This window comes from Tenrec ecaudatus, chromosome 4 (genome assembly GCF_050624435.1).
Source record: "Tenrec ecaudatus isolate mTenEca1 chromosome 4, mTenEca1.hap1, whole genome shotgun sequence".
Classification (NCBI taxonomy): domain Eukaryota; kingdom Metazoa; phylum Chordata; class Mammalia; order Afrosoricida; family Tenrecidae; genus Tenrec; species Tenrec ecaudatus.
In genome coordinates, this window is record NC_134533.1 from 194,326,801 (window position 1) to 194,341,527 (window position 14,727).

The following is a 14,727-nucleotide window of genomic DNA, read 5'->3' on the forward strand; positions in this document are numbered from 1 at the left end:
CCCACACATGTCACTATGCCGCCAGGGCTCCTGGGTCTGCTGAATAAAGGCACCGCAATCTTACCAAGCTTCTTACCTGTGCCTCTTTAGATCTCTGTTTTTCCACCAATGCCAGATACAAAATTGTAGGAGGGCTGGGGACCGGAAAGTTCTGGAATCTAATCCTAGATCGCACCTCAAATCTAGGTCTGCTCCATCCCGCTCCCCTCCCTCTCCCCCCTCCCATCGGTCCTTTCAAAGGGTTGTGGGATAATCACATGAGAAGTTGGGCACTTCGACCAGAGCGGCCACCCCCCACCCCCACCCCACCCCCAGCCGTTCCAGTGGGCCAGGTGCTGGGGAAGCGCTCCAGCTATGCGCCCTGGTCCTGTGGCTCACAGGAAGTTCTGCACAGAATGGAGAGATGGGCTAATCCCACTGGAGCACAAGCAGGGGAGTCACTGTGGACGCATGGCAGTTCTATTGAGTTCCGGTTCCCCACCCTTTCTGACAGAACGTGGGCGTGTGTCCCTTCTGCACCGGTCATCTACAACATTTAGGATGGAAGCCTTTTTACTCCAGCAGAAGAAAGTCAGGTTTCTAAGAAACTGAAAAGCGTTTTCATTAGCCTGCAAGCTAGAGATCTCGTCTTATGGCGTTACCAGTTCATTAACCATAGCGGGTTCGGGGGGGGGGGGGAGGGGTGTTTGTGTGCGTGTGCGCGTGTGAGAGAGAGAGAGAGAAAGAGAGAGAGATTCACAGAAGGGCTTAGCTAACTGAGGCTTTCCTCTTTCGTTTCAGTGTTCCAACATTTATAACAATACATAATCCTTCAATGTAAGGAGATTGCAAGCAGCGTAATCTTCCGCCTGCACAGAAAGAGAGTAAGAGGGCCTTTGTGCCATAACTTACCTGCTTCTTACCATGAGAGCAAATGGGCCTGACACTGGAAATCTGAATATTTCACATTTCTGCCTTTAGGCTTACTTAGGGCCTGAGAAGACATCGGTATGGTTTTTCAACTTGTGTGTAAGTTACTTAAAGCAATAAACGTATAGCTAAACAGTTACCTGTTCCTAGGACACCCCAGATGCCCCCCTTGAATGTTTGCAGCCTGGAACTGGTTAGGAAAAGGATGTGCATGGCAGAGCTTCTCGGCTGACCCGCTCTCCAGACAGGCTGAGGATGAGGGTGTGCTGCTGCTGGTCCCCAGGCTCTGGCTCTGGCCGTGCCAGGCACACCCACTCCCTCTCCACCCTGGGCACCTCGCCTGGAACTTGTGCTATCTTGGTCTTCTTTCCGTGGAAGACTTGGATAGTCTGCACTGTGTGTAACAGGGAATTTGACTGCTAATCACCTAAGCCCAGCAAACAGAGGAGTAAACAAGCCAGGGATGATTGTTTCTCTCTCTCCAGTACAGCAGCTCCATGCTGTGCGCAGTGCCCCAAGCTCCTCCTGGCTTCTGCCCACAATCCCCAGGCTGTCACCCGTTGTCCACGTGCCCACAGCAAGGAGCACCAAACCCCAGCCAGCCTCTCAGTAGGAAAGAGGGAAGAGCCAAGGGCCACCCAGCACTCCCTGAACCAGTCCCCTGCTGGCGTGTCCAGAAGCCCCACCCAGGGCCTCTCATGTACCTCACTGGCCAGAGCTGTGAGATGACCAGGGTCAGCTGCAAGGTGCGTGTGTGCTGTGCCCTGTAGGATGGACCCCAGGTGGCCCACTAGAACTTTGGACCTAAGAGAGCAAGGGAGTCGGATGCAGGCTTGCTCTCAGCAAAGCAAGCCCCAAGGCAAAGTGGCCGCATGATTCTTGGCCTGTCATCCAAATCAAGAGAAGAGTTTTCTGTTCCATCTTTCCAGTACACCCTTCATCACCACCCACCTTCTCCACCCACCCACGAGCATCACCGCCACCGCTCTCAGTGAGCAGTTGCTAAAAACCAAGGAAGGCACTTGGGTGACTCAGGGGGCGCCTGACCTGAGCATAACGTCTTCAGTCACCTCTACGCATGCTCAGTGAAGTGGAGAGTCAACAGAGTTCCCCATCATCTGCCTGCCAAGATGGCGCATTCTCGGGGGGCACCCATTGTCACGTTGGTGTTTGGGGAAGTCTGAGTATCTTCCTGCCTTGTTGGGCTCCAAGGAGCACTCTGTCCCCATTGGAGCGAATACCTGCCCCAATGGCTTGTGGCTTCTGATCCTCAAGGTCTTTGGCCGCCCTTGCTGCTGATCATGAATGTCACTCTCGCCTTGGGGGCTAGGAGCAGGTACTTTGGCCAGAGCCTCATGTTTGAGGATATGTGCTCTAGCCAGAGACTGTGAAAGAGACAGACGGGAGACACAGACAAACCATGTCCTTGGGAGAGCAGATGCGTCATAGTCTGTTACTGCAGATTTTCCCCTTTTGCTAGGTGTGGCTGCCGGAGAACTGCCCCAAGCCCACCAGAGTTCTGGGGTCCTCAGAAGTACCCCCACCACACACACACACACACACACAGATGTCTTATACTCCTCTCTCTATGGGTGGAGCATCCTCTTGGAACCTGGGAGTTGTTCCCTACAGCCCCTGCCTGGCCAGGAGCTGGGGACACCCCCCAGCACACACACCCTGCAAGGCAGCCAGAAGAACTCACCACCCTACAAGGCCACTCCACTCTCTGGACACTGCCAGGTGCCCCGCTGCTCTGCATGTGCTCCGCCTGAAAAGCCATGACAGTTGTGAAAACAAATCCCACCTTTTTTCATGCTCTACAAAACCTTCAGAAAGGGTTTTCAGTATTGTGCTCTTGGCTGCTGTTACTGTCTTGTTGAGTGGATTTTATGTTACTGCTTTGTTTGTTTGTCTTGTTGAAAGAGAACAAATTGCTACAGGCTCTTAGGGAAACCAGAAGCAGTCCCTCTGTAATTATCTCTTGTATCGCTCTGATCCCAGGTCCAAGGGGTTTCTTGTTGTGGGGCGACCGGCCTTCCTATGAGCCAAAAGCTCCAATTGAGTTTTCTGATTCAAGAAAGGCCCGGCGTGTGAGGAACTTGTCCACGGGGTCTGCGGATGCATTTTCCCAATTCTGATCAACCGTCCGGCTGGCAGTCTGTTGAAGCCATCGGTCTTTGTCTTCTCTTTTCCCAGAGTCCTTGTGGGGGACTACCCACAGCAGCAGTGTTCTGAACTTTGGCTGTTTGCTCACTCCTTCTTGAGTCAGACATTGCTTATTGTCTCCCTGCGTTGGGATGGGCTTGGTTCGGCGGGCCAGGAGGATAGTTCTGAACAAGGGAGTGCGTGGATCCGCTGATGTCAGACAGTGACAGGAGCACCTCCTCCTGAACGTACGCGGTAGGACAGAGACTAAAGAGGGACTTGGCCCTGGTGGCGTGGTGCTCGGCAGTTCTACACCACCAGCCACCACGTGGGAGAAAGACGTGGCTTTCTACTCCTGTAAAGAGTGACAATCTCTGAAGCCCACAGGGGCAGATCTACCCTGTCCTCTAGGATCGCCATGAGGCGGAATAGACTTAATGGCAGTGAGCAGTGGAGGCGGGCAGAAAGGTCACTCCGAGGACGTGACATTGGAGCGTGTGTTAGTCCGGGTTGGCTAGAGAAACAAATCCAGAGACACTCATATGTGTGTAAGAGAGAGCTTTATATCCGAGAGTAGTGGTATATTAAGAAAATAGCCCACTCCAGATCAAGTCCTTAAGTCCATGATTAGCCCCTATGTCCGATACTAGTCTATAAAGTACTCTTTAGACTCATGCACACATGCAACGATGCCGAATGCAGTGTGGTGTGATGCAGGAAGATCACGGGCTGTTGGGTGGAAAGTCTTGTGGATCCAGTGGTGGTGGGAGCATCTCCAGGACTCTGGCTGCCGTCAGCGTGGCTCCATGTGGCTTGTCCACAGGACTGTGAAGCAGAGAGAGTGGCCCTCTTCTGATGATGGCAGAATCAAGAGAGACTAAGTTCCCAGGATCCACAAGGAGACATCATCAGACCCGACAGGCTAGACTCCACCCCTGCACTCTTACCATCTTCAAGTTGACACGAGATTGTGTAACTACCACAGAGCAGGAGGTTCCATGAGGAGAAGCCAGGTGCACCTAGCTGTGGAGACAGAAGAGCCTCCTGCCCCACGGGCCAGGGAGCACCAAGGGTACTGGCACTGCCCCTGGGGTGTCAGGCAAGCCAGGAGGGGGCAGCCTCTGAGCTCTGGTAGCTATGGGCAGCCATCCAGGGAATGTATGATCCCAAGTAGAGAGCAGGACAACTTACGGGAGAGAGGACAGAGTCTACGACGAGGGTGACAGCGGGAGGGTGGGGGGGGGTGGTGGTGGTGAAGAAATCCGTGGGCTCTAAGCGTGGGTTGGCAGAGCTGCGGCATTCTGATGAATTAGATATGGGTGGAGAGGGGAGGGCTGGAAGCACAGCTTTCTCAGACAGCCCTAAGAGGTGGGTGAGAAGGCAGGAGGGAAGTCGTGAGCGGACCTGATCTCTGGCGTCTAGTGAGTGAGAGATCATGGCTGGTCCTCCAGGGTTGAGTGTGGCAAAGGCCCAGCTCCCCAGGGGATCGAATCCCGGCCTTAGGGTCTTCTCGCCATTCACACAGCCGCACAAGGCTAGCTTCTCTCCACAGTGACTCACGGAGAAGTCACTTCCAGGGGCCTGCTCAGACTATCCTGGCCCTGGACCTTGGGGCACCCTGTGCTTGGAACCTCCCGCCTGCCCCTCCAGACCCAGTCTCCTCCTCTGCTGCTCCCCATTTGTTGGGGAGGCTTGGGGGCAGAGGCCTTTCAGGAGCTCCCTGCTTCCCGACTTCCTCTGCTCCCACAGGGTTCCGGAGGAAGAAGCTGGGATTGGTGGGGAGGAAGATGGGGCGTGGCCCCCTGGTTCCCTTCCCTGCTGGGTAGCCTGACTGTTGTCCTCCTCCAAAGACCAGAGCTTCTGTGGGGGTCCCTAATGCTGTCTTCCTGACAGACTTCTGGGGGTCAGTCACCTCCAGACCTGACCGTGACTCTGGCATAATTTTGAGTTTCACTGTAAAGGAGGAGAAGGTAAGGCTACTGTATGTGTGGCACACCTGTGAGCCACTTAGCCTGACGCTGAACCTGGTGGTCGGCAGCTGACGTGGTGGTCCCTTCAGCGCCAGGCTGAAGGACGGACTTCGCAGGTGGAGACGCCCCATGAGTGGGCATCGTAAGGGAAGGACAAGGTGTCGTCCCACAAGCTTATCCTTTTATTTCCAACCATATGTTGAAATGCCAACGTACTTTACTGTTACAGTTCCTGGAAGGCACCTTCCCGGAGAACTCCGATCACCCGGGCACAGTGTTTGTTCTCTAGAGAGAAAAGTGAGCTGACGCCCCTGGACTCTGAGGTGATGTAGGGCACTCAGGCGGAGGAAGCTTCCCTTACAGGCGGTCCAGTCTGTTGACCACACCCTGTGTCATGGAGGGAGCGGCCTGGCAGGAAGAGAGCGCAGCTGTGTCTTGCTGGAGGAGCGCTGTGCTGGCCAGGCTGGTGCTGCCCTCTCTGAGCAGTCTGGCCATTTCCTAGGCGGCACGCTGGCAGGGCACCACTGCGTGGGCTTGCCGTGTGGCTGCCGGGGCATTTAGACCCCGAACATTGGTTATAGAGTCTCTCTCTTCTGTTTTCAGTAAATATCCAAGATGTGATACTACAAGAACATTTGGAAAAAGAGGATCAGATTCTGGTTTCGCTCGCAGGATTAAAACAGGTATGTGCATTGACAGGCCTCTTTCTTCCTGTCCCACAGGACGATCCCTTGGTGCCTGCCAGGTTAGGGCCTTCCAGGGCATGAGGTAACCTGGTTCTGAGCCATCGGCCGCCCCTCATTCCATCCCAGCAGAGTCCCACCCTCTGCACCTTCTAGCAACTGTGTCTGAGTAGCTTGCAGCCAGAACTGGTCCCCCCAACCCCATCATGTGTGCTCCTGGTCCATCGCTGCTATGGCAGGCCCCGCACCGCGTTCTGCCATTCCATCCATGAATGCAGGCATGTCCTGAGGCAGGCATTATAGCATCACCCACAGCAGACCTCAGGCCTTCAAAGCACCCCGTACCCACCTCCCGCAGAGCTAAACAGGACATATGTAATTGTCCATGAAAAACAGTATGCTGGGCCCAAAAGTCTGCCTGTGTTCGTCACAGCTCCAGCTGGGTGTGCAGGCAAATGGTGCCTCCTGCCCCATGATCGCTGCCAACGATGGGCACTCATGCCTGCCCCTGGGAGGACCTGGCCATTACTAGTCTGAAGTTGTCCTTGGTCACTGATGAGATGATGGCTTTGATGAAGATGGATTTCTTTTCTCTTTTTTTTTATGGTAATGTCTACACTTTTGAGGGGAAAAAACGGTCTGCGGCAACCCTAGTGTCAGTGAATTAGAGAATTTAGCTCTCATTGAAAAACACATGCAGTCATGGTTTTCCTTTTTGTTCTTCCTCTTTGAAAACAGATCAAAGACATTCTAAAAGGTTCCCTGCGTTTCAACCAGAGCCAGCTGGAGGCCGAGGAGAATGAGCAGATCACAATCTCTGACGACCACTACTGCTCCAGCGGTCAGGGCCAGAGCCAGGGCAACCAGATGCCTGTGGCCACCAAGCAGGTACGTGAGCTCTGATGGGCAGTGTCCCATGAACTCAGTTGGCATGGGAGCATGTTCACATAAATCCCTCACAGTTAGGAGTACCAAAAGCCTTTTCAGGGTACCAAGGGTGACATTCATGTCAGTGAGCCTTGCTGGGTTAAACAGTGAGGTGCCAGCTACATGGACAGTGTCTCAAATCCACCAACTGCTCCGGGGTCTGCGTCCATACACATTTACCAGCCCCAGTTACCCAAGGTCGGGCGGCTATGGGTTAGAATCAACTTGAAGACAGTGGGTTTGGGTTTTTCGGTCTTAGGTGAAGTTCAGCTGTGAAATATCACAAAGGGCCTAAGCGGGCTGCTCGATACAACTGTGCAGGTGCAATCTGCCCAGTGCTGGGGGCGCCATCCACACGGGTGACAATGAGGAGACTGGTCTCTCCCAGAACTGCCCCGTGCGCAACTACATGCCTGCAAGCAGCAACTTTCTCCCAAGCCTCCAGGCAGCCACGCCCGCTCTGCACGTTGGAAAGCCAGGTCTCAGCCGGCCTTAGTGACTGTACCCTCCACCCCACCCTCCCTTTGACCCTTTGACTTCCAGAACTCTTGGTGCTAGGTTCCGGTTCACATGTGCACAGGTTGATTCCAAACGGAACCTGTTAAAACGGCCCTCTGTGGGCTGTGGGTGGCCGCAGGCAGACACGTTCTCTCAGGAATGCGCTAGTTCTTAGACTGATTCTCAAGACAGCCCTTTCCAGAGGATATGGTAGGCCCGTTCAAGGCAGTGAGGCAGCCCCAACGGTTATGGTGATTTTTTTTTACAATTCCAAAGGGATAATACTGATGGATTTTCTTGAAAGACCCAGGATAGCCAGGGGCATTTATTATGAGGAAGTTTTTAGACAATTCAGACTGTGTTGGTGAGGCAAAGGCCAGGAGAGTTACATCCGGGAGTGCTTTTTTTTTTTTTTTTTTGCATCCTGGCAGCAGACCTGCCCATTCTTCAGGGGAAGCAGGGGCTGCCCTGGGAATTGTCTGAGAATTTCATTGGGAAACCTGATCCCATCCCTCCAACAGCCTCGATCTTTGCCCCGCAGCCTGGTTTGCGTTCAGGAGCCAGAGAGCATTTGGAAAGAACACAATTTGGGATGCCAAAACCGTGTCAAAGACCACAGCGGTTTTAGGGAAGGGGCTGGACTGTAGCTGCTAGAGCGAAGGACACACTACCTTCAGAGGTGTCCAGAGCCAGATGGGGGGCAGGTCAAGAGGAAAACAAACAATGCCGCGGCTCCCATCTCGATCTCTTGGTTTCATACAGGTTTCTACGACTTTATAACTCACCATCATATTTCACTTGCCTAGACCTTTTTTTTTTTTTTAACCAAAAGATCCCTGAAGGGAGACTTCTCCTCCGTGTCCATCCTTCGAGACCAAGGGCGGCAAACCTTTGGGTCGGCAAGGCCAGGCCGTAACTGTTTTCCATTTGGCAGGCCACGTAGAGTCTCTGTCGCAGGTCCGTCTCTGTCACAATGTTTTAAGACGCAGCAGCTCCAGATCCAAGAGTCAGATACAAACTGTCTGCTCTGCCTTCCCCCTGGTGAGACAGCCATGGCCCCCGGAGCTGCATAGGCGTGCCTGCACAGGTCGCCCAGCTGGCCAGGCCCACGTTAGAGTGGGTAAGTCAGCTGGCACCGGGCTGCCCGAGTGAGTGTACACGACAAGAGTGAAAGGTGGTTCCCGCGTGGGTCCTGAGAATGAAAACACGCACCACGTGCTCATCTTGGAAAATGAATCTCAGCCAAAAATCCCACCCAAGCCGTGTCTTTTCTCAAAGACTAGCGCTGTGTGATTCCAAGACGACAAAGCAGCAGGTTCGGCCGGGCCGGGTGTGTGGGTCTTGTGGTGGCTCCTTTTCAAGCCCATTTCAAAGACGCTCTCCGTGAAGACGACGCTGGTTCTCTTCCCGCAACTCAGGAAGGGCCCTGTCCTGAAACCCTTTGAATCTGCGTTTCTGGCCGCGGGAATTGCAAGAGCCGTCCCAGATGTGGCCTTTGCCCGAACCGCCTGTCTGGTCTAGCTGGCAAGCAGCAGCTGCGCATTTGAACGGGCAATTTTTATTGAAGCCGTTATTATGGTGTTTAGGGGGATGTACAGAAAACACTGCAGAAACAAGAAAAAGACGTGTCCCCACAGCTCTTGATTATGCTTTCCAGTGTCGTCCGGGTTTCCATCTTTGTGGATCCACCGTGGCCCCGGGGGACACAGAGAGAGCTGCCCGGCCACTCCGCTGCCCCCTCCGTGCCAGCCCTCCTCGTGAGCGTGCAGGGAGAACATTGAAGGACGTTTGTCACTGCCCATTCCCTGCCCTAGCCCCTTCCCATGGTTGTTAGCAGTTTCAGAGCAGGAAAACGCCGGAGGAAGCCCCTTTTGTCTGCGGAAGGGGGAAACGGATAGGCAGGCAGGCAGGCGGCGGGCTGTGCTCGGGGAGGAAAGGCCAGAGCGATCCCGGATGCAAGCCAGCCAGGCCCACGGACAAGCCGAGTATCCGAGGGCTTCCGCTGCCAAGGCCAGCGATCTGGACAAGGCTGATAAGGGGCCAGGAGCCCCCCAGACAGGAAGCCTCGACCGCCTCCTTCCTGACGGGACTTGTGTCCCCAGCATCGGAGAGGCCACCAGGGCTTGGAGGCTGGCGGCAATTTCTGTCACACTGCCCTTACGGCGGGGAGGGAGGTGCTTTGTTGTGGGGGAGGGTGTGCGGGTGCAGGCGAGAGCCAGGAACGACGTGCACCCCGAGAATGCGGAGTGAGGGTTTTGAAGGCACTTTTCACAGATGGCTTTGAGGGTCTGCTGTGCCAGGCGCAGAGGGTGTCCTGGGTTGAGGAGTGCACCCCCTGCCCCTGCCTGACTGCCCGCTCCTGTTACAGTGTGTGGTGGGGGCGGTGGGTAGTGGGTAGCACGAGGCCAGCTTTCGGGGCCTTGTCTGCAGAGGGAATCCCCAGCACTGGGTCTGCCGAGGACCTGTTTGTGCCCACAGCTCGTGCCGACCTCGGGAGCGGATCACCTTCTTCGCCTTCTTGCCCCCAGGGAGGCGCAGAAGGGCCTGGCTCACCACCGAGGGCAGAAGGGCCTATGGTGCCCTTCCCCATCAGGAACTTGCTCCCAGTCTTGCTCATGTCCTGGCTGTGAGCCACTGGAGAGTAGGGTGGCCTGGGGGCCCTATTAGACGCCATTCTTTAAATGGAATCTGCTCTCCAGGCTCCGGGCTCGGTGGTCTCCAAGCTCGGACAGCTCTCACAGGCAGCAATCCCGCCCGGAGCCCCCTGAAAGCTCTCCCACGATCAGGGAGGGAGCTCACGCTGGCTCTGGCCGCTCCCACCGGGGATTCACACGCACACTTCACACCAGGCCCACCCACCCACAGAGTGGGGCACTGCCGTCACCTCAGTTTGTAGATGGAGACTGAACGAGAACAGGCCACTTGCATGCTTGGGTCCCGGGGAGGAGGCTGGGAGAAATCCCCACTGAGCAAAGCTCTGCCCTGCAGCCAGCTCCTGCCTGGGCAACGGTTCCTCCTCTCCCTGGGGATCCCCACCTCTTAGGCTGCCTTGTCAGGCTCAGCCAGTGTCCTCTGTCACCCACCTGTCCACCTGTCTATTCTTCACAGGCCTCCTCAGAAGCCCCCGGCCACACAGACGGAGCGAGCTCAGATGACTTCATCCTGGTCTCCAAAGATGACGGTGGCGGCAGTGCTCGGGGGCCCAGCTCCAGCCAGCTCCAGCCCCTCCGCACGCTCAGAAGCACGTCCAGGAAAGGCGAGGCCTTGGCCCGCTCCCCACTCGTGTTCTCTGACCCGCTGATGGGCCCGGCCTCGGCCTCCTCCAGCAACCCCAGCTCCAGCCCGGACGATGACAGCAGCATCCACAGCAAGGACTCAGGCTTCACTATCGTGAGCCCCCAGGACATCTGACCCAGCCGGGCCCAGACTGGTCCTGCTTCGCCCCCGCAGCTCAGAGGCCATCCCCCCCGGCCCCGCCAAGTCCAGAGGCCGGAGAGCCCTCTAAAGCCAACACTTCTTTCCCAGCATGCAACTGGCGTTGGTGCCGCCCACTGGAACGCTTAGAGAAATCCAAATGAAGCCCATGTGGCCACAACACAGAGACTCGCTCACCAGAATCCTGGCAGCCTTTCTGGGCCTCGAACACCCCAACCCCCACCCCCACCCCCTCCCCTCCAGCCCACCCCAGCACCGGGTCAGACACCCGCTGTCGGCAAAGCCAGACCACAGGGAGAGCCACTTGCCCTGCCCTCTCTGCCCAGCTGAGGAGTGAGCGACTCCACCAGCTCTCGGGCATCAGGAATAGAAACAGTGGTTAATGCCAAGAAAGCATCCCCTCCGGAGGCCCGCGTCTCCCTCGGTCTCCCTCATCCCTGCCTCGGGAAGCCATACCGTAGAGCCGACCGAACACCAAAGCAGGGACTACAGCGAGTCAGTCCCAGGGCTGGGAGACCCCATTCCTGACTCACGGGAAAGTTCCCAGAGCTAAACTTCAGAATCATATTTAGGTATGAGATCTTGTTAGAGTTTTTGTTTCCTTTTTAGTTGCTGAATACATTTCTAAACCTCAGGCCACTGCTGTCCCTCCTTAAACGGTTGGGTTTTACCGTTTAGAATTTTTCACAGCCAGAAAGCAGGGTCACTTTGCAGCCAGTGCTTGCCGCACTGGCTTCAGAAGTCGCCAGGATATCCCTGCTCCTGCAACGGGAAGATGCCGGACTTCCTGGGACACCCACCTTCCTGTCAGGTCGGCCGGCACGCTGGCCCCGCCTGACAGTTTCAGCAGTGTGCACCGGTCAGCTGAGGGGTGAAGGGGAAACCCGCTCGTTCAGATTCAGATGCCTGGAGCCCCATCTCAGAGGAGCAGGCTTTCCTGAGAACACTTCCAGTGCTGGGAGGACCCAGCTGTTGCGGCTGCAGGGCAGGCCTCAGCCGGGACAGTGACTAGGGCAGGCGCCAGCCTAGGGGCCCAAGCCCTCCCTACCCTCTATTGGCAGCTTAGGAAGCCGAGATGAGGCCATTGCCTCTGCTGGACCATTTCTCGCCAGTGCCTGGGCCTTTAGTTGATGGGAGGGGTGGGGCCACGCTGTCAGACTGGGTTCCAGGTTCCGGCCCTTCATGGGGGGATGGAGGGGGGGTTGGTTGGTTCCTGAGGCCTCTCCTTAGAAGCTGGCGAGCCCCCCCCCCCCCCCCCCCCCGCCTGCCCCGGCGGTGGAAACCTTCCTGGTAACAAGTGGGAAACTTAGTAGGAAGGAGTTGGCGCCGTATGCACACTCCTGCCTGCCGCTGCAAACCGCACAGTCCTCCGTTGATAGATGTGTTCGTGACACCACTTCCCACCTGCTCTCCAAGAAAGCTGGTTGCTGCTGAGAGGCTTAGAAGTGGCCCCAGGGTTTGCACTGGGCCTCCAGCAGCGGGAGGTGACACACGGGCTCCAGGTTTGCAGGGGCACCCCACTGGCTGCCGAGGCCCCCAGAATAGGGTTGCTGGCCCTCCACGGTTGCTTGGCACATGTGCTGGTGAAACCTGATGGCTGTGTCCTCCAGCGGCGGCCGACTCCGTGCCCTGGGATGGCACTCCCCCCTCCCCCCCCCAGGGCAGATGCCACCACCACCAGTGACTTTGTCACAAAGGAAGGTGGCCCTGTTGTCCCATCTGAGGAGGTGACGGTCCCCTAGCAGCTTGGCCACCATCACCTGCTCACCCCTACTCTTTCCTCTGCTTGAGAGCAAGTCTCACACAAACTGAGTGTCCCTGGCCACACAAGAGGCCTCTGAGTGCCCATCCACCCCCGGAAACCTGAGCTGGTTCCCTCTGCTGGCTGCTGGTCTCCCCATTGCCAGCTGCTGCCTCCCCTCTGGTGCCTGCCCTGTGCCCATGGGCCTCGTGCCCTCCTGGAAGAGACACCCAGGGCAGGGATACCGGCCCCCATAGTCTCATAGTGCTAGGCCTTGTCCCAAGTGACTTTCTTATTTTTTTATTCATAGTTTAGAATTATTGGCATTTTTATTAGTCGTAGTGCCATTAAAGAATGTGTTCCTTTTTATTTTATCAGGTACTACTTTGGTTTACTTGCTTTTTTTTTTTTTTTTAGAAAAACCTGAATATATGAAACCCTTTTGTTTTCCTTGAGCCAACGTGGTAACCAGCGGAAACCCTGCCTTGGTTTGATAATTCAGTTAAAGTCATTTTACACGCGGAAGGCTTAGATGAGTCTCCCTTGTCCTGTTTTCTGCGCCACCTTAGCACAGACCCCACCCAATGTGTTTCATGCATTCCTCTTCGATCGAACGGAAATTGGAGCTTAAAACGTGCCCCTGTGCATTACACAGGAGAGTTTCAGGCTAGAGGAAGAAGCTCCGTTGAACTACTTTGCCTTACCCATACGTATTCAACACGTCCACCGTCTAACGCTACCCGGTCTCCTTAGATGACCTCCGGACGTTCAGTGCTGACTGCAATGTGGCCAATGCCCAAAGCGCCGAAGAACAAAACACTCTCAAGACATGGCCTTCCGGTGCCCTGCACTGGGCTGCACGGGGGCTTGCCCGCACTGACCTCAATCTGTGGTTCCTTTTAAATTTCATCGTTGTTTTTAATCTTTAAAGAAACGACCCCAGAGGTCCTTGCAGAACAAGAGCGCGTGGAGACCCACGTCTCCACCTACAGCCTGGCTGCCCTGTGGCCCCCACAGTCCACCTGGCCAAGGAGGGCTCCCGGGGGCGGGGCCGGCGACCACCGGGCTACTACTTGCAGGCCAAATCCATGCGTGCCCATGCTCGTGGCACGCTCGGTGTTCCGTTCCCAGTTCTGCGCCTACAGTGTTCGCCATAAGGTTCATGTTCCACTTGGATGTCCACGTTGCCATGTAGTTCTCATACAGTGGCGGGAGTCGTTTGCTTTCGTGTCTGCCATCCCACTGATACTGGGTCCCCTCTCCCCCTCGTCTGTCTTCATGCTGTAACTCAAGATGATGTAAGAAACCATGTAGCCTTTCAGCAAAATGACCCCTTCAAAATCATTATAATAAAAGACTAACATGAAACCGAGCATGTGGCTTGGCTTGTTCCAGTCTAGGGTGGGGGTGAGGGTCCAGCCAATTGCGCCCCTCTGGCCATCAGATCATACCCCTCAGTCTTAAATGACAGTGAACGTGGACGCGGGGAACCATGAAGCCGGCATCTCCTTGGGAATTGTGCTACACACACACGCGCACGGATTGTATCAGCCACAAGCTCTGCCATCAGAGGTGGGGTTGACTCACCCCTCAGCCGTCCCATGCCTCGAGGCTGGCTCTGACCCTGCAGACCGGTGACAGGTCCTGGGACACTGGCCTCAGAGCATCTCCCAGCCACAGGCCGGGAGAGGCCAACACCTCACCCCTGCAGGGCCCTGACTCACATCCCACCCACTACTGGTCTTCCCTCTTTCCAGAGAAGGGACTTGCCTTTGAGTCTCCTCACAGGTCTGCAACTCAGACTGTCCCCAAGGCTCCTCGAGGCAGAGGGGGTCCCTGGCTCGTCCCCAGCCATGGCTGAGCAGGAGGAGGAGAGGCTGCAGGAGCCCTTGCAGACTCGGGGTGTGTTTGCGGCTCAGCGGAGAACAAGTCCCGTCATAGAGCTGGGGCAGCCCTGCCCTGTCGGAGTGCTTGCGCCGGATCCCCCGGAAAGCCCCCGCCACCTGCCAGTGAGCAGGTGGCCAACGCCTGGGTCCCCTGCTAGCGGAACTCCTCACAGCTCCGTTTTTATATTGCAATTTTGAGCCTAAGAAGAAGCTCTTCTGACCGAGAGAAGGCACGGCTCTCACAGAAGGGCAAGGAAGCCTGGACGCTGCCACACGGCCTGGAAAGGGCAGCCCAGAGGTCTTCCCCAGGCCCCAGGGGCACCCTTGGTCTGTGCACAACTCTGCCACACAAAAGCAGATCAAGTAGAAAGCCCTTCAGATGGTCAGGCAAGAGCAGAAGACACGGGATTCTACATTAGGAATGCCAGAAACAGGTGCTGCAGGGGCCCCTGAGGGAGTGCCCCGTCTAGCTGGAGGGCCCCTGGAGGCTGCAGAGGCAGCAGGTGAGTCGAGGGGGACAAGGAGGTAACCTT

General features: G+C 56.1%; 1 protein-coding gene across 1 annotated transcript in view; it reads left to right on the forward strand.

Moving 5' to 3' along the window:
* Positions 1–13,694, forward strand: part of TBC1D5 (TBC1 domain family member 5) — a 330,505-nt gene extending 316,811 nt beyond the window's left edge. Inside the window, exons 19-21 of the mRNA XM_075547174.1 lie at positions 5,628–5,707; positions 6,446–6,595; positions 10,241–13,694. Coding sequence (XP_075403289.1) covers positions 5,628–5,707; positions 6,446–6,595; positions 10,241–10,543 — 533 coding nt within the window. The 3' untranslated portion in view covers positions 10,544–13,694. The remainder of the gene's footprint in view (positions 1–5,627; positions 5,708–6,445; positions 6,596–10,240) is intronic.
* Positions 13,695–14,727: the final 1,033 nt, after the last annotated feature.